At 33.8% G+C, this 21,420-nt stretch overlaps 1 protein-coding gene across 1 annotated transcript in view; it reads right to left on the bottom strand.

Moving 5' to 3' along the window:
• Positions 1–21,420, bottom strand: part of HSPA4L (heat shock protein family A (Hsp70) member 4 like) — a 59,620-nt gene that overhangs the window by 26,676 nt on the left and 11,524 nt on the right. Inside the window, exons 3-11 of the mRNA XM_046657461.1 lie at positions 20,242–20,299; positions 18,500–18,640; positions 9,352–9,474; positions 6,574–6,673; positions 6,069–6,202; positions 3,735–3,979; positions 3,450–3,526; positions 2,358–2,509; positions 1,788–1,894 (exon numbers count right to left, since the gene is read on the bottom strand). Coding sequence (XP_046513417.1) covers positions 1,788–1,894; positions 2,358–2,509; positions 3,450–3,526; positions 3,735–3,979; positions 6,069–6,202; positions 6,574–6,673; positions 9,352–9,474; positions 18,500–18,640; positions 20,242–20,299 — 1,137 coding nt within the window. The remainder of the gene's footprint in view (positions 1–1,787; positions 1,895–2,357; positions 2,510–3,449; positions 3,527–3,734; positions 3,980–6,068; positions 6,203–6,573; positions 6,674–9,351; positions 9,475–18,499; positions 18,641–20,241; positions 20,300–21,420) is intronic.

The following is a 21,420-nucleotide window of genomic DNA, read 5'->3' as shown; positions in this document are numbered from 1 at the left end:
AAGCTCTTTGGATAGATATCCAGTAGTGGGATGGCTAGATTGTATGGTAGTTCTATTTTTAATTTTTTGAGGAATCTCCATACTGTTTTCCATAGTGGCTGCACCAGTTTGCATTCCCACCAGCAGTGTATGAGGGTTCCTTTTTCTCCACAACCTCTCCAACATTTGTTACTATTAGTTTTAGATATTTTTGTCATTCTAATGGGTGTAAGGTGATATCTTAGTGTAGTTTTGATTTGCATTTCCCTGATGATCAGCGATGATGAGCATCTTTTCATGTGCCTATTGGCCATCCGTATATCTTCTTTGGAGAAATGTCTGTTCATGTCTCCAGCCCATTTTTTGATTGGGTTGATTTTTTGTTGTTGAGTTGTGAGAGTTCTTTATATATTATGGATATTAAGCCCTTGTCAGATATATGACTTACAAATATTTTTTCCCAATTAGTGGGTTGTTTTTTTCTTTCAATCCTGTTTTCATTTGCCTTGAAGAAGCTCTTTAGTCTGATGAAGTCCCATTTGTTTACTCTTTCTAGGATATATTTACTTTTCAACTTAACTCCCCATATGTTTTCTTACAATTTTTTTCTGGATCACTTATACCTTTCACTGAAATAAATTTTTAAGGATAATATTTCTTGTCTTAAAACATGCCATATAAATGCTCTGTAAAGCATTCAGATCAGAATGATAATCTGTATTTTTGAAATTTGTGCAAAAATTTTAATTTTGGGGGGGTGTGGATATATAGAACAGAGAACAAAATTTTAAAAGCAACCTCAAAACCTAAATACAGGTTTACTTTATTATACAAGGTATACTTCTGAAAAGTAGTCAAATACAGTATTGAAACACAAATTTTTATTTGGTAAGGAAACAAGCTATTTAAATCCTGGACAGTTTATGGAAAAGGAAATGTAAATGTCAATAAAAGCATGAAAGACTGTAGTTCACAATAGTCAAAAACGGGAACTTAATAACAAAGTATTATTATTTTTTTTCTATTAAAATGTTAAGATTAGGAGGATTTAAAATGTTAAAAGTTTAGGAGAAAATAAGTTAAAACAGGTAATCTCATGCAATGTTAATAGGAATATAATCTTTTTAGTGATTACTTTGGCAGTATTAGTTAAAATAATGTTCATACCCTTTCGTTCAATTTCATTCCTACACAGTTTTCTTACAGATATACCAAACCCAACTAAACAAGAAGATGTGTACAAGGATGGTCCTAACAGCACTGCTTAAAACAGGAAAAATATCACTTTATAGTGTATTGGTTAAATTACTTATGGCACACACAATTGTTAAAAAAAACAGTTATTGTCTGTTGACATGGAAAGGTAATACATAACATTTTTTAAAAGGCAAGTTGCATTGGTGATGTACAAATTATCATGTATCAACTTAAAAAGTGCATGCTTTTTATTGTTGGATATTCAAAGAAAATAACTGGATAGATATACACCTAGCTATTACTGGTTACCTCTGTAAAATGGGCTAAATAGGAGTTGGGGTATGGCAAATGTAGGTTTTTTAAGTCTTTATATTTCCATACTGTGATTTTTATTTAAAAATGAGAATGTTTTACTTTATAATAAATTATTAATTAAAAAATATGCCATCATGGTTTATAGATTATATATAATTTTTTATATTCTCTTTTTTCCTAGCATTTGTAAAAAAATGTTCAAGAATTTTAAGAAATGTGAATTCCTCTAAGTTAGAAAAGTAGGCTCAACTAGTTATTTATGACAAACTCTAACCAAGGCTTTAAAAGTAACTTACCCAGTTCCATCTTCAAAAGAGGTCTTCCATCTTAAGGTGATTGAATAGGGAACAATGTCTGTTATGGAAAATTCACGCACTTTAAATGCTGGTGAGAGAATCGCACACTGAAAATAAGATGTACACCATATTTAAATTAACAAAACAAAACATACCCTGGGTTACCCTGATTGAACTGCTTAAGAAAGTCCTTGTAATAAAATTGTTATATTTTAAAAATTAGTTTTTTGGTAACAACTAGTTAAAATTTAAAAGTATCAGATTACTTTTTCTGTGACCTTACAAAAATTAATGTAAAATATTTTTAAATCTCAAAAAAGAATTTTAAATGGGAATAATTACCAGAATTCATAAAATAAATGTTCTTTCAGTATAATTACAGACATACTGTCCTACGATAGTTTGAAAAAATAAAGGGGAAAGACACAAAACTTATTTAACAGAAAGAATTTCAATTTACTTTTAGTCTATTGACAAGTGGTTGGAACAAATAATACTAAAAAGTCCCTTCAGACCTATCACCATATTCCTGGGAAAATGCACATTCTAAAAAAAGACAAATAATCATACCTGTAACGCACATCCTCTTGCAACAGCTTCATCAGCATTTAATGTGGTACTTATGTCTTTAAGAAAGAATTTAGTGATTTGTTCCTTCACTGCAGGAATTCGTGTTGCTCCCCCTACAATTTCTATACTACTTATGTCTTCACACTGTAAGTCTGGAAAACAAAATGTTTTTAATTGAGAAAAATCAGACAGTCTTTATAAAAATGTAAACAATAGACCTTGGAAAGTACTTTTCTTTTTCGGGGGGGGGGTGGGGGTGGTGGTGAGGAAGATTGGCCCTGAGCTAACATACGTTGCCAATCTTCCTCTTTTTGTTTGAGGAAGATTGCCTCTGAGCTAACATCTGTGCCAATCTTCCTCTATTTCTTACGTGGGATGCTACCACAGCATGGCTTGATGAATGGTGTATAGGTCTGGCACCCAGGATACAAACCCACAAACCCTGGGCTGCCAAAGCGGAACATGCAAACTTAACCACTATGCCACCGGGCTGGCCCTGGAAAGTACTTTTTGAAAAAGTGTATTCTTTTTATTTGCTCAAAACAAGATTAAACGGAGAGAAGATAAAAATAAACTTTGGAGAAAGGAAAAATTTAATAAATATTAATTATCCGTGTGTCAGGCACTGTACTTGGTCCAGATGATGGAGTCACAATAAGAACAGACAAGTACCTCATGGGCTTTAAAGGAACTCTTTAGAGTCCTTCAATTTTCTAACTTCCACCTCACAAATTCCCACAGAAGGTGTTTTTAATTGACCACCAAAACCTTAACAAAAAGCAATCATGTCCCCATTCCTACTTTACTTTCACCTTGAATCTTCTATATACTTACATAAACACCTCCAAACATAATTAGCTTTGGTTTTATGTTGTAAACAATAAAAGGAGCCAGAGGGAGTACTAATAAACCCAGATCTCTAGTGCCCTACTCTTATGAATACAGAATGAGTTCTAATTTCCTCCTCTAAAATGAGAAATACAAATCTTCAAAAAACACATGAAGTTTTAGTGCTTTTACCATTTCCTACCCCATTCAAGTGAGTAACACCATGGTATAGTTTTGTTGGTTAGTTCAGTAATTTCCACTTACTAGCTTGTTCCATTACTGCTTTTAATGGTGGCTCAACCCTGGCAAAAAGGGAAGCACATAACTGCTCAAACTGAGCCCTGTGAGAAAATTAACATTCATTAGTTTCAGATATAAAAATTGAGCATGATAAACCAATGTTACCTCAATAAAAAAAGGAAAATAAAGAAATCCAAAAAACAAACAAAAATTGAGCATACCTTCTAAAATAACAGAATGAAAAACACCAGACGATCTAAACATTACAGAACAAACAAACACTTTTCAAACTAAAAACATATATGATACCTGTTCATTTTACTAGAAACATCAAGGTCATTCATGAAACACTCGATGTTCAGTGGAAGATCTGATGCATTTGCACTCATTAGCTTCTTTAGTTTTTCACATTCCTGATATAAACGTAACAAGGCCCGAGAGTTTTCTTTCACATTTATCTTATATTTGGTCTTGAACTCATCACAGAAGTAGTCTACTAAAGCCTCATCAAAGTTCCTGCCACCCAAATATGGATCAAAAGTAGTAGCCAAAACCTGTTTAATCAAAAAAACCAGAACTGAATTTTAAGAAATATAGATGCTTACAAAACAACAAAGAATGAAACAATACCTTTTAAAATTAAAATAAAATCAAAGCCAAAGAACTTGTAAAAATCAACAGCATGCCAAATTTGGAATCTTAATATTAATTATCACATATTTAGCCAACCTATTTACCCACTCTGAATTATCTGCTTTAGGTTACACATCCATAAATCATAACTAAAAAAATATTCTAATTCTGAAATAATTGAGTTACAACAATGAAAACTTCAGTATCTTATATCCTCTGGTTCTATAAAACCACTGAACAGGTAGGCCAAAAACCAAGAGTAAGAGAGCAAAGAAAGAGTCCTAAGCATGTAACCAAAATCAAAACAGCCAAGAAAAAGTGATCCAAAGATTAAATCTAAAATACTGTAATTGGTCAATTTATAGATCAGGAATTAAGCCTTCTGACTATTATTAAAAAAAAAAAAAAGCCAGGCTACTTGCTTAAAAATGTGGAAGAAACAAAAGAATACATGAGAGACCAAAAAAGACAACAGAAAAAGTCAAGAGGAGAAACAAAAATTTCATATAATAAGGTTGTCGAGCAATAAGCCCAAGCTAGTAGTTGGACGGAAGAGGAGTAAACAAGTCAGAACTTCAACACTATAGCTCTTGAAAACATAGGACCAAGACATCTAGTCTCTCTCCCCAGGGTAGAGGGCACAAATGACTACTTATAATAGTAACTACTAAAAAAATAGAATCCCACTGATGGTGTGGTTCACCAGCTTTTTTTCCCACAAGGAAGGGTGGTGAAATAGTGGTAAGCATCCTAATAGGATGTGAACCTAATCTGATTGGGATGTCATCCCACAGAGCAGCAGGGAGAACCCATGGATAGACTTCTCATGAGGTACAGTACTACCCAAAATTAAATGCAAAATTGTGTTGGCATATAACTAAGTGCAAATGTGCATCCTTCTGGAGAGAAGGGCCAAAGCTTTCATCAGACTTTTGAAGCAGTCTATGATCTAAAAATTACAGATCACTATTCTAAGGTATCGACTAAAAAGGAAGGAAAGAAAAATATTCTTTTAAAATTAAGTTAAAATTCAAGACTAAATACCAAGGATTAAACCAGTTTACAGAAAACTATCCTATATTCAGTATGAGTCATTTCCCTTTAATATTCTGATTACGCAGATGTTATTATAGTAATATCCACTGTGAGACAAAAGGTTCTAAAAGGTGGTGGGTAACCCAAAGAAGTTCATTTTCCAAGTAAATTCTACAAATGTGCATAATGGAGAGAGAGAAGTGCATAAGTCTGGATAAGATAATCAATGTAAAAATGAATATAAAGCCAAACATATACTGTAAGAAGATAAGCACATAGAAGTAAATAATGCCACATTGTAGAAAATTATGATTAGGACTCTTGGATAGAAAGGTTTCTAAAAACTATGGGAATCATTTTAGAAAATGTTTCCTAAGTTTATTTATGGATAAATATGTAATTTATACTGCCTGATAGCATACCTAACACCTCAGCAATAATAAAAATAGCTAACATCTATTATAGAGTCTACTATATGGAATTCCAAGCACTTTATGTACATTAACTCATTTTGTCCTCATAAATTCTTTGAGGTAGTTACTGATACTATTCTCAGGTGAGGAATCTGATGTTTAGGGAGGTTAAGTAACTTGCTCAAGGTCACAGGCTTCTTTTTTTTTGAGCAAGATTAGCCCTGAGCTAACATCCACTGCCAATCCTCCTCTTTTTGCTGGGGAAGACTGGCCCTGGGCTAATATCTGTGCCCATCTTCCTCTACTTTATATGGGGGATGCCTGCCATAGCATGGTTTGATAAGAGGTGCGCAAGTCCATGCCCTGGATCTGAACTGGTGAATCCCGGGCTGCAGAAGTGGAGCACATGAACCCAACTGCTGTGCCACTGGGCCCGGCCCCTCAAGGTCACAGGTTTTTAAGTGGCAGAGCCAGGATTTACACACAGGGATTAGGTTCTCTACAGAGTCTTATATGCTCTTAACCATTAAAGTTCAATATAGCAAATAATTTATTTACTTACTTTAAGTTTTCCTTTGTTAAAAGCACAAACTGAGACCTGGTAGGCAGAATGTCCCATATCAATAAATATTACATTTCTTGGTTTCTCATCTAATGAGGGAAGATCCTGTTTATAAATTCCATATGCTAGTGCAACTGTGTAAGAAAAAAGAATTAGGTTAATTCCAGCATAGCAATCACTTGGAAAACAAGGGATAAGTCCCTTTGATACTACACTTTAATATACAGTAGAATAATAAAAATCATTAGGTTCAAAGTAAATTAACTTTTCGTAATTTGGCTAATTAATGTTTTTATTTTTGTCTACTCATGTATAACTCTGTAATATTAATGATTCTTATAACCAATTCAAGAGATGTTTAACCTCTGCCAAAATGTCATATTCCCAAACAACAAGATTATAAGAACCAGTACATAATATAGTTTAAAAAAATGCTTTGTATTAATTAGAAAAAAACTATAACAGTATTTTTCTGACAGTGATTTTCAAGTTGCAAAGTACTCACCTGCAGTAGTTTCATTCATCAACCTTAAACAATTTAAACCTGCAACCTGGGCTGCAGCCATCACAGATCTTCTCTCAGCATCAGTGAAAAAGCTAGGAATCTGGTATTTAAAAACAATAATTGAGTATATTAGTTTGATATAGTAGATTTTATTGAAACATTTCATCAATTGAAAAATGTAAAATGATTGCACTAAAACTTATGCACTGCTTAAGGCCAAGAATAGTGTTCTAATTAAATAAATGAGAAAAAAATACTAGTTTTTTTTGTTTTTTTTCTTTTAAGATTGGCAATTTCTATACCATAAAATATTGACCTAAAGTTTGAACACAAATTTAAAGCAATTAATAAGATGGAATAATATTGTGAGATTTCCAAAATATGTTAGTCTAAATATCCCTCTTGTGTTGGTCTGGTCTATAAAAAAATGTATTTGTTCATCTTTAATAATGAAAAATTGAAAACATAAGTCTGTCAAAATGAGACTGGTTAAATATATTATTATATACCCATATAATGGAATCTTATGTAGCTGTTAGAAAGAATCTGGTAGATCTGAATTGTCATGGAATGACATCTTTACTACCTTAAAAAAAAAGCATGAATAGTATCATCTCATTTTTGTGTATGTATGTATAAACCAACGTTTACAAGGGTTACATTTCAAAGAGGAATGGGGAACTATATTGCGGGGGACTTATGATGAGCATATATTTCTCTTAAAATCAACAAAAAACATATTTCTATTAAAAAATAAACTCAGACCTAAACTTATAATTAAGGTTTACATATACTTCTATCAATCTAAGAAAGCACTATGATTTGGTCCACAGATTTCTAAAGAGCTAATTAAGTATATTCACGTACAAAATGACTTGTGGCTCTTCCAATTTTAAGTTAGTAGTCTCTTCCAACTTATTGCTTTTTGAATTTAGAAATTTCATTGAATGGACATTAACAACTGGAAAAGAACTTGAATTTTGATAAGGTTGTTTATCCTGATTTTGGTTTATCCTTCTAACAAAAATCTAAATTATAATGTATGGTTCATTTAATACTCATTGAACACTTATGTACCAGGTACTTTTCTAGCCACTAAGGATATAGTAGTGCATAAAACAGAGAAAAGACTTCCCTTGTATAGCTCACAATGGGTCTCTTGCAGTAACTACAAAGTTAATAATGGCCAAGTAGTTCATAATGCTCTATTCTGACACTAATTTTTGACATGAAAGTTAAATCAAGTATAGTTAAATAAATAGGGCTATATTTGAATTTAAGATGAGTTTTTAAAATCTGCACCATTATGACATATACTTTCAAGTGGCAGTATAATGGAAGAGTTATGAGTATAGGCTTGGGAATGAACTATCTGGGTTTGATTTCTGGCTCTACCATTTATTAGCTGTATTGATTTGGGGCGTTATTTAACTTTTCTGTGCCTCAGTTTTTTAAACTGCAAAATTGGGGTTAATAATATCCTACCTCATAAAGTGGTTCTAAGGATTAAATGGGTTAATATACATTAAATGACCATAACCAGGCCTGGCCAATGGTAAACTCTATTATTTACTATTACTAAATGCCTGGAAAACAAAATATTAAGCTCTAGTATTTTTATCTCATTTAAAAAATTCCAAATACCTGTGAAAAAGATATGATTACTAACTTCACTGAAGAGTTCACAATCTGATTCTATTTTTCTGATGACGAGACTCTTGAATTCATGTAGCCAAATTTAATAGTATTAGTAATATCCACATTAACAGATAACTTAAGAACTAGTTACCAATATATAAAGAGATCTCAAGAGATAAGATAGGGTAAATAAATGTTTTCTTAAGAATTCTTAAAGAAAGATCTTTCCTTTCTGAAAAATACAGTATGATCTTAGTGTAGAATCTACAAAAGTTGAATTCAAAGAAGTAGAGTGTGGAATGGTAGTCATTGGGAGCAGGGAAGTGAGTGAAATGGGGAGATACTGGCCAAAGGGGATAAAGTTTCAGTTTTGTATGATGAGTAAGTTCTGGAAATCTAAGGTACAGCATGGTTTCTATAGTTAATAATACTGTATTGTATACTGGAAATTTGCTGAGAAAGTAGTTCTTAAGTGATCTCAATGCACACAAAAAAGGTAAGCATATGAGGAGATGGATATGTTAATTAGCTTGGCTGTAGTAATCATTTCACTATGTATATGTATATCAGAGCATCATGTTGTACACCTTATATACAACAATCTTTATTTTAAAAAAGACACAAGAGAACTTTAGGGGGTGGCGATTATTTTTATTATATAGATAGTGATGATGACTTTATAGGTATATGCATATGTCAAAAGTTCCAAAAGTGTTCACGTTAAATATATCCAATGTATCATTAAAAAAACTTTTCTTTCTGATACAAAATATACACAATCTCAAATTCCCAACTGGGAATTTTCAACTTTCACCATAAAATGTTAAAGTCCCTAGAGGTGGGAAGTTAAAAGCTACCTGGAAAGATTCTTACAGACAAGTGGCAGGTACAGCAGTTACTAATTAATCACATACGTCAGATTTTTAAGATTCACTGGTTATCACAATTGACTTTATGGGAAACTCAATTCTGAAGTTTACTAAAAAGGTGATTTTTTAAAAAATGTCAAAGTAAAAATAAATTTAGATTATTTACTGGATAAGGGCAGAAAAAGTAAAGAAAGGGAAAAAAAATTTCAATATAACCTTAATACACTGACAAATATGATTCAAGAGTATTCATTACTGAAGTAAGACTTACTGAAATCACACAGTCGGCCACTGGTTTCTTTAAAGCATTTTCTGAAGTCTCTTTAAGCTTGGCCAAGAGCATTCCAGTAACTTGCTCAATTGCAAAAGGTCTCTCTTCTTCTAGGTATCGCACCTAAAACCAAAAGTTGAGATACTTATCAAGAGTCATTTATTCACTCAACAAGTATTTTGTGGCATCCACACTATACATGATGGATACACAAGAATGAAAAAGGAAAAGTCCTTGCTCAAGGAAGTTATTTTCCAAAAAGATTGTTTTAGTATCACAATCTTTCATTTCTAAAGTTCCAGTGGCTTACACATAGTATTATAACCAAATTATTTTCAATTGATTTTACCTGCTCCAAATCTCCACTTCTCACAAAAGCAATTTTTATCATTCACTTTCCAAGCAAATGATGAAGGAGAAAAAGATCAAATAATCTTTCTTCTAAAAGTTAGAATTCTTCCTGAGTTTAAAATGAAGGCCTTAGTCATACAATTTTGGGAAAAGGAAAAGAAAACATCAGGGAAAAAAGGGAAAATTTCCTTATTAAAAAAAAAGAAGTACAGAAGTGACATCAGCATCATGGCAGATTGAGCTTGCCTGGGACTATCTCCCCTCCAACATACAACAAAAAGGAGCAACCGTATTCCAACAAAAAATATCCTAATAGAAAAGGAATCCTCAGAGACCCACAGGAGCCAAAAGATGGAGGGCGGAGAGGCTGGAGCCCCCCTTGGAGGAGCTGGAATGGGGTAAGAGAGAACTTTGCTCCCTTACCTAAAGACTGTGGTCACTGCTGCGGGAGGCTCCATGAGGGAAGGAGTCGGGGAGGTGTCGTGCATCTGCAGGATCACCCAGGACTCCCTAGCACCCTTGCAGCCTAGAGGGAAGCCCTCTAACTGGGCGAAACCTTTTGCATGGGGTGACCTCATCAAGCCAAGACCCCAGGAGACAAGATAGCCAGAGCTGATTGGGAAACCTGGGTCTGTGGGCAAGAGAAAGTGCCACCCCCACCGACCCGTGCTGTGCCATCTCGGCTGAAGGTGGAGGGCTCAGAACATGCAGCTCTCAACCCCCATCTAGTGGCGATAGGCTGTAACTGCAACCGAATAATATCACTACATGGAAAAATAGTTCTAGAATCAAACAGTTCATAAAAGCTCCAGACCAGAAGGAAAACAATAATTACACAGAATTATGTCCTGAGGATTTGGAAATAAGTAAACTAAATGACAATGAATTCAGAATAGCTATCATCAAAAAACAACGAGGTAAAAAAAATATAGAGAAACAATTCATTGAGTTCTGGAGTTACTTCACAAAAAAGACTGAAACTATAAAGGGGAATCAATCAGAAATACTAGAGATGAAAAATACAATGGAACAGATAAAACAAAATATGGATTCCCTGAATGCTCGTGTGGACATCATAGAGGAGCAAATGAGCATAATCAAAGATAGACTGGTTGAATGGCTCCAGACAGAGGAAGAGAGAGAACTAAGACTAAAAAGAAACGAAGAAAATCTCCGGGAAATAGCTGATTCAATGAGGAAATGCAACATAAGACTTAGAGGTATCCAAGAAGGTGAAGAGAAGGAGAATGGAGCAGAAAGCATGCTCAAAGAAATAATAGCGAAGAACTTCCCAAATCTAGGGAATGGGAGAGAAATGTGTGTGGAGGAAACTTTCAGATCTCCTAGATATGTCAATGTACAAAGACGTACTGCAAGGCATATAGTAGTAAAACTGGCAAAACTGAATGACAAAGAAAGAATACTCAGGGCAGCAAGGCAGAAGGAAATAGCCTACAAAGTAACCCCTATCAGACTTTCAGGGGATTTCTCTGCAGAAACCTTACAAGCTAGGAGAGATTGGAATGACATATTCAAAACTTCAAAAGATAAAAATCTTCAGCCAAGAATACTCTATCCAGCAAAAATATCCTTCAGATATGAGGGAGAAATTACATCTTTCCCAGACAAACAAAAGCTAAGGGACTTCATAGCCACCAGACCCCTACCTACAAGAAATCCTCAAGAAGGCCCTCATACCTGAACAAAGGAAAAACAGAGAAAGGGGTCACAAAAAACAGAGTAAGGAGACAAATAGAATCAAAATAGGATAGCAAATATTCAACTACAGCATTAGGATAAAGGGAAGGAAAACATAAACAAACACAATCTTGTCACTTTAACCACAAACTCACAACACAAGTTGGAATAAGAGATGAAAATAATAACTTAGGAGGGGAGGAGGAAAGGGACTGAATCAGTTTAGGTTAAGGAAATAAGAAGGCATCAGAAAATGGACTATGTCATGCACAAGATTCTGAATACAAACTTCAGGGTAGCCACTAAACTAAAACACAGAAACAGAGACACAAAAAATAAACAAGGAAAAAACTAAGAAACACTGCATAAGAAACTGCAGAAGTCAATGGGTAGACCAAAACACATAGGACGAGAAACAAAGGAAATGCAGGAAAACCAGAAAACAAGTGACAGAATGACAGCATTAAGCCCTCATACATCAGTAATCACCCTCAATGTAAATGGATTGAACTCTCCAATAAAAAGACACAGAGTCGCAAGATGGATTAAAGAACAAGATCCAACAATTTGTTGCCTCTAGGAAACACACCCTAGCTCCAATGACAAATACAGGCTCAGAGTGAAGGGGTGCAAGATGATACTCCAAGCTAATGGCAAACGAAAGCACATGTTGCAAAACTTATATCAGACGAAGTAGATTTCAAGATAAGGCAGGTAAAGAGAGACATAGAGGGTCAGTATATAATGATCAAAGGGGCCCTACATCAAGAAGAAATAACAGTTATAAATATCTATGCACCCAACAAAGGAGCACCAAAGTTCATAAAGCAACTATTAACAAACCTAAAAGAAGATATCAAAAATAACACAATAATAGTAGGGGACCTCAACACCCCACTCACATCATTGGACAGATCATCCAGACAGAAAATCAACAAGGAAACAGTGGAATTAAATGAAAAGCTAAAACAGTTGGACTTAATAGACATATATAGAACACTCCATCCAAAAACAGAATACACATTCTTCTCAAGTGCCCATGGACCATTCCCAAGGATAGACCACATGTTGGGAAACAAGGAAAGCCTCTATAAATTTAAAATAATTGAAATAATAACAAGCATCTTCTCCGATCATTATGCTATAAAGCTAGAAATTAATTACAAGAAAAAAGCTGAGAAACGGACAAAGATGTGGAGACTAAACACTATAGTATTGAACAAGCAATGGATCACTGAAGAAATTAAAGAAGAAATCAAAAAAATATCTGGAGACAAATGAAAACGATAACATGCCATATGAACTCCTATGGGATACAGCAAAAGTTGTATTAAGAGGGAAATTCATCGCAATACAGGCACACCCTAACAAACAAGAAAAATTCCACATAAGCAATCTCAAATTACACCTAACTGAATTAGAGAAAGAAGAACAAAGCCCAAAGTCAGCAGAAGGAGAGGAATAATAAAAATCAGAGCAGAACTAAATGCTACTGAAACAAGAAAGGAAGTAGAAAGGATCAATGAAACAAAGAGCTGGTTCTTTGAGAAGATAAATAAAACTGACAAACCCCTAGCCAGACTACAAAGAAAAAAAGAGAGAAAGCTCAAATAAACAAAACCAGAAATGAAAGAGGAGAAATAACAACAGACTCCACAGAAATACAACGGATTATAAGAGAATACCACGAAAAACTACATGCCAACAAAATGGATAACCTAGAGGAAATGGATAAATTCTTAGACTCTTACAATTTCCCAAAGCTAAGTCAAGAAGAAGCAGACAATCTGAACAGACCAATCACAAGGAAAGAGATTGAAACAGCAATCAAAAGCATCCCAAAGAATAAAACCCCAGGACCAGATGGCTTTCCTGGGGAATCCTACCAAACTTTCAGAGAGGATTTAATACCTATACTTTTCAAGCTATTCCAAAAAATTAGAAAGGATGGAACACTTCCTAACACGTTCTACGAGGCCAATATCACGCTGATACCAAAGCCCGAAAGGACAGCATGAAAAAGGAGAACTACAGGCCAATATTGTTGATGAACATAGATGCAAAAATTGGCAAAACACAAAATTTGGCAATTCAGCAATACATCAAAAGGATCATACATCATGATCAAGTGGGATTCATATCAGGGACACAGGGATGGTTCAACATCCGCAAATCAATCAATGTGATACACCACATCAACAAATTGAGGAATAAAAACCACAGGATCATCTCAATAGATGCAGAGAAAGCATTTGACAAGATCCAACAGCCATTTATGATAAAAACTCTGAACAAAATGGGGACAGAAGGAAATTATCTCCATATAATAAAGGCCATATACGACAAACCCATAGCCAACATCATACTCAATGGGCAAAAACTGAGTGCCATCCCCCTGAGAACAGGAACGAGACAAGAATGCCCTCTATCACCACTCTTATTCAACATAGTACCGGAGGTTTTGGCCAGAGCAATTAGGCAAGAGAAAGGAATAAAAGGAATCCAAATAGGGAGGGAAGAAGTGAAACTCTCGCTGTTTGCAGATGACATGATGTTATATATAGAAAACTCAAAGAATCCATTGGAAAACTTTTAGAAATAATCAACAACTACAGCAAAGTTGCAGGGTATAAAAATCAACTTACATAAATCAGTAGCATTTCTATACTCTAATAATGAACTAACAGAAAAAGAACTCAATAACACAATACCATTCACAATCGCAACAAAAAGAATAAAATACCTTGGGGTGAATTTAACTAAGGAAGAGAAAGACCTATACAATGAAAATTACGAGATTTTCCTGAAAGAAATGGATGACGACATAAAGAGATGGAAAGACATTCCATGCACATGGATTGGAAGAATAAACATAGTTAAAATGTCCATATTACCTAAAGCAATCTACAGATTCAACGCAATCCCAATCAGAATCCCAATGACATTCTTTACAGAATTAGAACAAAGAATCCTAAAATTAATATGGGGCAACAAAAGACCCTGAATTGCTAAAGCAATCCTGAGAAAAAAGAATAAAGCTGGAGGTGTCACAATTCCTGACTTCAAAACATACTACGAAGCTACAGTAATCAAAACAGCATGGAACTAGTACAAAAACAGGTGCACAGATCAATGGAACAGAATTGAAAGCCCAGAAATAAAGCCACACATCTATGGACAGCTAATCTTTGACAAAGGAGCTGAGGGCATACAATGGAGAAAAAAGTCTTTTCAACAAATGGTGCTGGGAAAACTGGAAAGCCACATGTAAAAGAATGAAAACTGATGATTCTTTTTCATCATTCGCAAAAATAAACTCAAAATGGATCAAAGACATAAAGGTAAGACCTGAAACTATGAGGCGTCTAGAAGAAAATATAGGCAGCACACTCTTTGACATCAGTATTAAAAGGATCTTTTTGGACACCATGTCTTCTCAGACAAGGGAAACAATGGAAAGAATAAACAAATGGGACTTCATCAGACTAAAGAGCTTCTTCAAGGCAAGGGAAAACAGCATTGAAACAAAAAAACCCACTAATTGGGAAAAAATATTTGCAAGTCATATATCCGACACAGGGTTAATCTCCATAATATATAAAGAACTCACACAATTAAACAATAAAAAATCAAACCACCTGATCAAAAACTGAGCAGGAGACATGAACAGATATTTCTCCAAAGAAGATATATGAATGGCCAATAGGCACATGAAAAGATGTTCATCATCACTGATCATCAGGGAAATGCAAATCAAAACTACACTAAGATATCAACTTACACCCATTAGAATGACAAAAATAACCCAAACAAAAAGTAACAAATGTTGGAGAGGTTATGGAGAAAAAGGAACACTCAAACACCGCTGGTGGGAATGCAAACTGGTGCAGCCACTATGGAAAACAGTATGGAGATGCCTCAAAAAATTAAAAATAGAACTACCATATGACCCAGCCATCCCACTACTGGGTATCTATCCAAAGAGCTTGAAGTCAGCAATTCCAAAAGTCCCATGCACCCCTATGTTCATTGCAGCATTATTCACAAGAGCCAAGACGTGGAAGCAACCTAAGTGCCCATCAACAGATGATTGGATAAAGGAGATATGGTGTATATATATACAATGGAATACTACTTAGCCATAAAAAAAGAATAAAATTGTCCCTTTCACAACAACATGGATGGACCTTGAGGGAATTTTGTTAAGTGAAATAAGCCAGATAGAGAAAGACAATCTCTGTATGACTCCACTCATATGAGGAAGTTAAACATGTAGACAAAGAGAACAGATTAGTGGCTACCAGGGGAAGGGGGGGTTGGGAGGTGGGCACAAAGGGTGAAGGGGCACACCTATAATATGACTGACAATAATGTACAACTGAAATTTTACAAGATTGTAAACTATCATAAACTCAATAAAAATTAACTAAAAAAATTTAAAAAGTAAAAAAAGCATAAAAAGTAAAAATAAATAAATAAATAAATAAATAAAAGAAATACAATATGTATTACTTCAAGGTTTCTTGGGATAATTACAAATTAAACATTAGAGATGTATATATGAAATTTAAAAATCATTCTTTTAGATGAAATAATTGTTTCATCTTATACATAGGTTTAAGACTAGGTTGCATTTAAGCACACAAAATGAAACTTTACCATGCTTTTTGACCAGGGAATACTGGAGGATCTGTACTTTATTCAAGTAATCAAACCCTTTTATAATGACAACCACAAAATTTATAAGCAATACAAAGTTGCCTTAGAACCCATATAATAACTACATTTAACTTACTGAGGAAAAAGCTATGTCTTTTACCTTTGTACCCCAGTGGAGTGAATAATTTTATTCTATAACAACTAAACTTTAGAAGAGCTTTAAAGAACTTTCTTCTTAAGTAGCACAAAGTATATATGTATACAAGTGTGTATAAATACATATATAATAAGACTTACCTTAAAATAGAACTAAAATTGATATCCATTTGTGTCCAAATCAATTTACAAGTAAATTCACAACCAAATATTATATGAAATTACTGCTTTTAAACGTGGGAAGAAATCAACCACAGAAATAAGGGAAAATGAATCAAACACAATGGTCTTAAGTCTGATTATAGGAGGCACAACAATACACTATTCTTTTGTATAAGAATATAAATGTTATATGAAATAAACATCAAAGTATATTCAAAGAAATGTCCCAAACTATAAATGGATAAAATGCTTGAGGAGCTGAATGTTGAAGATTTTCAATCCTCAAAAGATGAGGGAAGTTAGTTCAACCCAAGACTGTTTCAAAGCCTCTTCAACTAGTTTATGTGCACTCATTACGACTATATAAAAATGCTATCAATTCAAAACTAGGTTTTGGCTTTCTTTAAAAAATTTTTTAAACTGTTTTTCTCCATTTTCTCAAACTACCTACAGAGCATGATTTTTAATTTTACTTTTAAAGAATAAAAGCAAAAGAATTTAAGCAGTTTAGAATAAAACCGCTCCCCATGGTTATTAACCAGAACTTATATTTAAAGGATAGCTGAATACTATTTCTTATCCCAATTTTGTTATCATAACCCATTCAGCTTCCTAGGCAGCAACTCTTGATCCAAAAATTTCAGCTAAAATATGCCTTCACAATTTGTCTCCTTGTCTTTAAACTCTCATAGTGTCTTCTTTAAACTATTTTAACAGCTTTATGTCTCCTTACTACAATTCATCATCCATCATGTAGTCAGACCCCTCTTTTAAAACCAGAAATTCGTGCATAGCCTTAAAACACATAACCAAGTTTAAAATAACTTTGAGATATAATTCATACAGCATAAAGTTCATCCTTTTGAAGTGTACAATTCAGTGGTTTTTAGTATATTCACAAAATTGTGAACTCATCACCAATTGTAGTACAATTTCATCACCCTAGAAAGAAATCTTGTACCCATTAGCAGTCAGTCCTCATTACCCCTTCCCTTTAACCCCTAACAATCACTAATCTACTTTGTGTCTATTGATTTGCCTGATGCTGGACATCCATACAATGGAATCATACAATAAGTGGACTTTTCTATCTGGCTTCTTTCACTTAGCATGTTTTCAAAGTTCATCTATGTTGTAGTACATTTCAGTACTCCACTCCTTTTTATGGCTAAATAATATTCCACAATATAGGTATACCACATTTTGTTTATTCACTCATCAGTTGATGGACGTGGGTTGTTTCTAATTTTTGGCTAGTATGAATAATGCTACTATGAACATTCATGTACATGTTTTTATGCACACATGTGGTTCAATTCTCTTGTGTACATACCTTAGGGTGGTAAATCATATGGTAAATCTATGTGTTTTGTGGTATTATGTTAGTTTTTGAAAAATCAACAGAAACATGTTTTTGTTAACTGATCTATAACTTACTGTCTCAGGATATCGAATTAAAAATCCAGAATCTATTTCTTACTTGGAAGAAGAGTTTGCTTTAATACTTTTAATACGTTATATGAAACTTCTAAATTAGAGAAAACTCATTACAGCAGTTAACATACTTTTTGGGTCCATTCTTATAAATCACAGACGCTTCTGCCTTTGGCCCTTAAAAACTGTTCACCTCTATAAGTTCTCCAGAGCCAACCCTGATGGCCTACTTAACATTTGGCACTTTCACCACTTTGGAGGCCCCAGTTTGTTTCCTGGTCATGGAACCACACCACCCATCTGTCAGTAGCCATGCTGTGGCAGCCACTCACACTGAAGAATTAGAAGGACTAACAACTTGAATATACAACCATGCACTGGGGCTTTGGGGAGGAAAAAGTAAAAAAATATAAAATAAAATGAAAATAAAATAAATAAAATAAAATAAAATAAAAGTTCTTCAAATAATTTTTCCTTGAAAATAAAAGTATTGTTTGGATTAAAAAGATCATTATCTAACTTAGAATTTTTGCACTCACTAAAGCTTACTATAAAAACTGCCTGTATCTAGGTGTATATGTATATGTACTGCATCCAGAGGAAAAACGTTAAATTACAAATAGGCAAAATTTCATATTCGGTTTAATTTGAATATATATTTAGACTCTAGGAATACAATAAAGCTTACCTTAACTCCTGCACTTCCATTAGGCATCTTCTGCAGCTCATAAGGAAGCCTGATTCTTTCGGTTTGCACAATAGGATCATCAAATGATCGCCCATGAAGCTTTTTGAAGCCATGAATTGTATTTCTTACATTCGTGACTATCTGTTGGCAGTAAACACTTTTATGTATCAATTACTTAATGAATGCAAAATAAACACTATGCTAATACTTTAGAACCATCAAGTCTCTTTATCCTACACATCCAAGTTCAGAATTACACACACACGCTCATTTTTCTGGTTTCCAACTGACAGCAAACTATACAATGAAAATGTATGCATCTTAATTATTGCCCCCCAAATTCTCCTCCTATTCTAGGAATTTTAGATTCAAAATTAACATCTTCAAAAAAGAAAGAACAAAACTTTAAAACTTTTCAAATGGTACAATGAAAATCTATCTAGAACTCGTCTCTAGTTTTCCTCAACATTTTTGCTCTAGTGAATTAATATCTTTGATTTTTCATTTCTTTCCACTTTCACTTCTGTATTTTTATTTAAACTATGTTTTTTATTGTCCTAATTTTCTTTTCCTCTCAATATCTAATTCTTTATGCAATTTCTAATATACTACTATGTCGCTTCCATTACTGAGGACTGCTCCTAGGCTAGTAAATTAAAACTCCTTCCATGTAGCATGGTGCTAAGTTAAAGTCTCTTAATTTGTAAATGGCTTGTATTTTGGAGAAGTGATTTTTTTCTTTAACTAGAACATGCAGTTCAAACTACAGAATATTAGTGAGATCCTGTTGCTGCCCTCTTAAGTAACCTTTAAAGCCAAATAGATCTTGATCTTTAAATATGGGATAAAAACTACAGGATGCTGAATTATCATGTAGGTCTCTGTAGCTCTTTTGGAGAAATAATTTTATAGTTTGCTTTCTTCAGAGACTAAGATCTCTGATGCACTTAGAAGATCACTCAGAATACAAGATGTAAACTTTAGTAAAGGGGTTATTTTGGCACAAACTCCACATTTTTTTACGTACAATATGAAAGTCGAAGAGAAGATAGAAACATGTTCACTTATAGGCCAATTATAAGACAACTTTGATAAAAATTGTAAGCAAAAATTCCTGGATAAATGAGTCAATTATTCCTACAAAGTCATGAGCAAAAAAGCCTCACTAAACCAAGCTATTGTACAAGAAAAGAAAAGATCCAGATACATATTAAAATGTAAAAAGTAATTGTTAAGGGTTTTTGGTTCAGGGCAATAAACAAAGTTCAAGGAAAATGAACTTAGCGTGGAAAATTAAGTGAATGTTCTACTCATAAGCATTTCACAAACCTGGAAACATGAATACTTAAGCAGATTCCACATAAAGTAGTGGTAGCCACACTGGGTTACTATGGATGAGTTCCTCCATTTTTCTTACCTTCTTTTACAAAGACATAGCTCACTTGTCTCTAAAGTTTATATTCTAGATAGGATATCCCTCACAGAAAGTGACCGTACAAGGAAAAACCGATGTCATACGGCAGCACACCCTAAGTTCACAACTAAAAAGATTTCTTAAAAATAAAATTCAATAAATATTTTACAACTCAAAGCAGTATGTATCTAACAAAATACAAAGATGTTAGGATCTATCATATTTTCCTCATTTTCTTTTTTCACTCTTAATTATATAAAATGAGACCTTAGTTACCAAGTTTCAGTTAATTCTTCCTTAAGTCAAAACATCTATATTAACAATTTACCTGGCTCTTAGCTGCATTTCCAATGGCTCGAGTTCTCGATCCCAAAGATATACAGGCCCTAAACAGGGAAAAAACACAAAGTTTGTTCCCGTGGCATTTTTATATTAATGTGCTATCATTCTGCTTCTCCTTATACAAAAATGAATTAAAAGGATTAATATAGCCATGTATTATTTTAAAAATAGGTTATTGAAAATCAGAATTTTAAATATTTTTAAACTTTCATAAGTAATAGAATAGTGGTCAAAATAAATATTAGAATTTTTAAAAATGTGCTAATAGCTAGCAACACTATATTGGTTACCCAAAATTGTTTTTCAAATTCTATTGGTCTATGACCTACTAAAAAAATTAACTGTATTCAGTAAGGCATGGCTGCTTGAACTAAAACCTGGCTCTGCCATTTAACAGCTGAGTAACCTTGTAAAAATTACCTAACCATTATTTGTCTAAGTTTCCCATCTGGAAGACAGTGATGATAATACCTATTCATAGGGTTGTGTCAGGATTAAAAGAGTGAATACAGGTAAATGTTTTGAACAATATGATCACTGTTTTTATTACTGCATTTAAATGTAATTCTGCTTATAAAAGTGCAGAGTAACATTTTCATCAAAATACCATTTTGTGTCATGATTCAAGAAAGTGTTTCCATGATTTCAGTTGTAATTACAGGTAACTATTCATTCAAATCAACAAATATTTACAGGCATTGTGTGTATATTAGCTACAATCACTGTCCTTGGAGAATTTATGGTCAATTGAAAAAATAAATCAACACACAGGATTACGAATGATGGTAGCAAAAAAGAGAATAGTCACTTCTACACAACAAGGCTTAGGAAAACCAAGTAGAGGAGGTGATTTCTGAATTAAGACTTTAAAGAAGAGAAAATATTTAGTATGTATTTGTTTTGTTGAAAAGGACATTCCTGGTATGTAGGTATCTGTCTGTTGTCAATAGGATAGCCAGAGTGATCTTCTTAAAGACTAGGATCAGGGGCTGGCCCTGTGGCCCAGTGGTTAAATTTGCGTGCTCCACTTTGGAAGCCCAGGGTTTCGCCAGTTTGGATCCTGGACACAGACATGGAACTGCCCATCAAGCCATGCTGAGGTGGAGTCCCACATAGCACAACCAGAGGCACTCACAACTAGAATATACAAGTATGTACTGGGGGG

Source organism: Equus quagga, chromosome 3, assembly GCF_021613505.1.
Source record: "Equus quagga isolate Etosha38 chromosome 3, UCLA_HA_Equagga_1.0, whole genome shotgun sequence".
NCBI lineage: Eukaryota > Metazoa > Chordata > Mammalia > Perissodactyla > Equidae > Equus > Equus quagga.
This window is presented reverse-complemented; position numbering and strand designations above follow the sequence as displayed.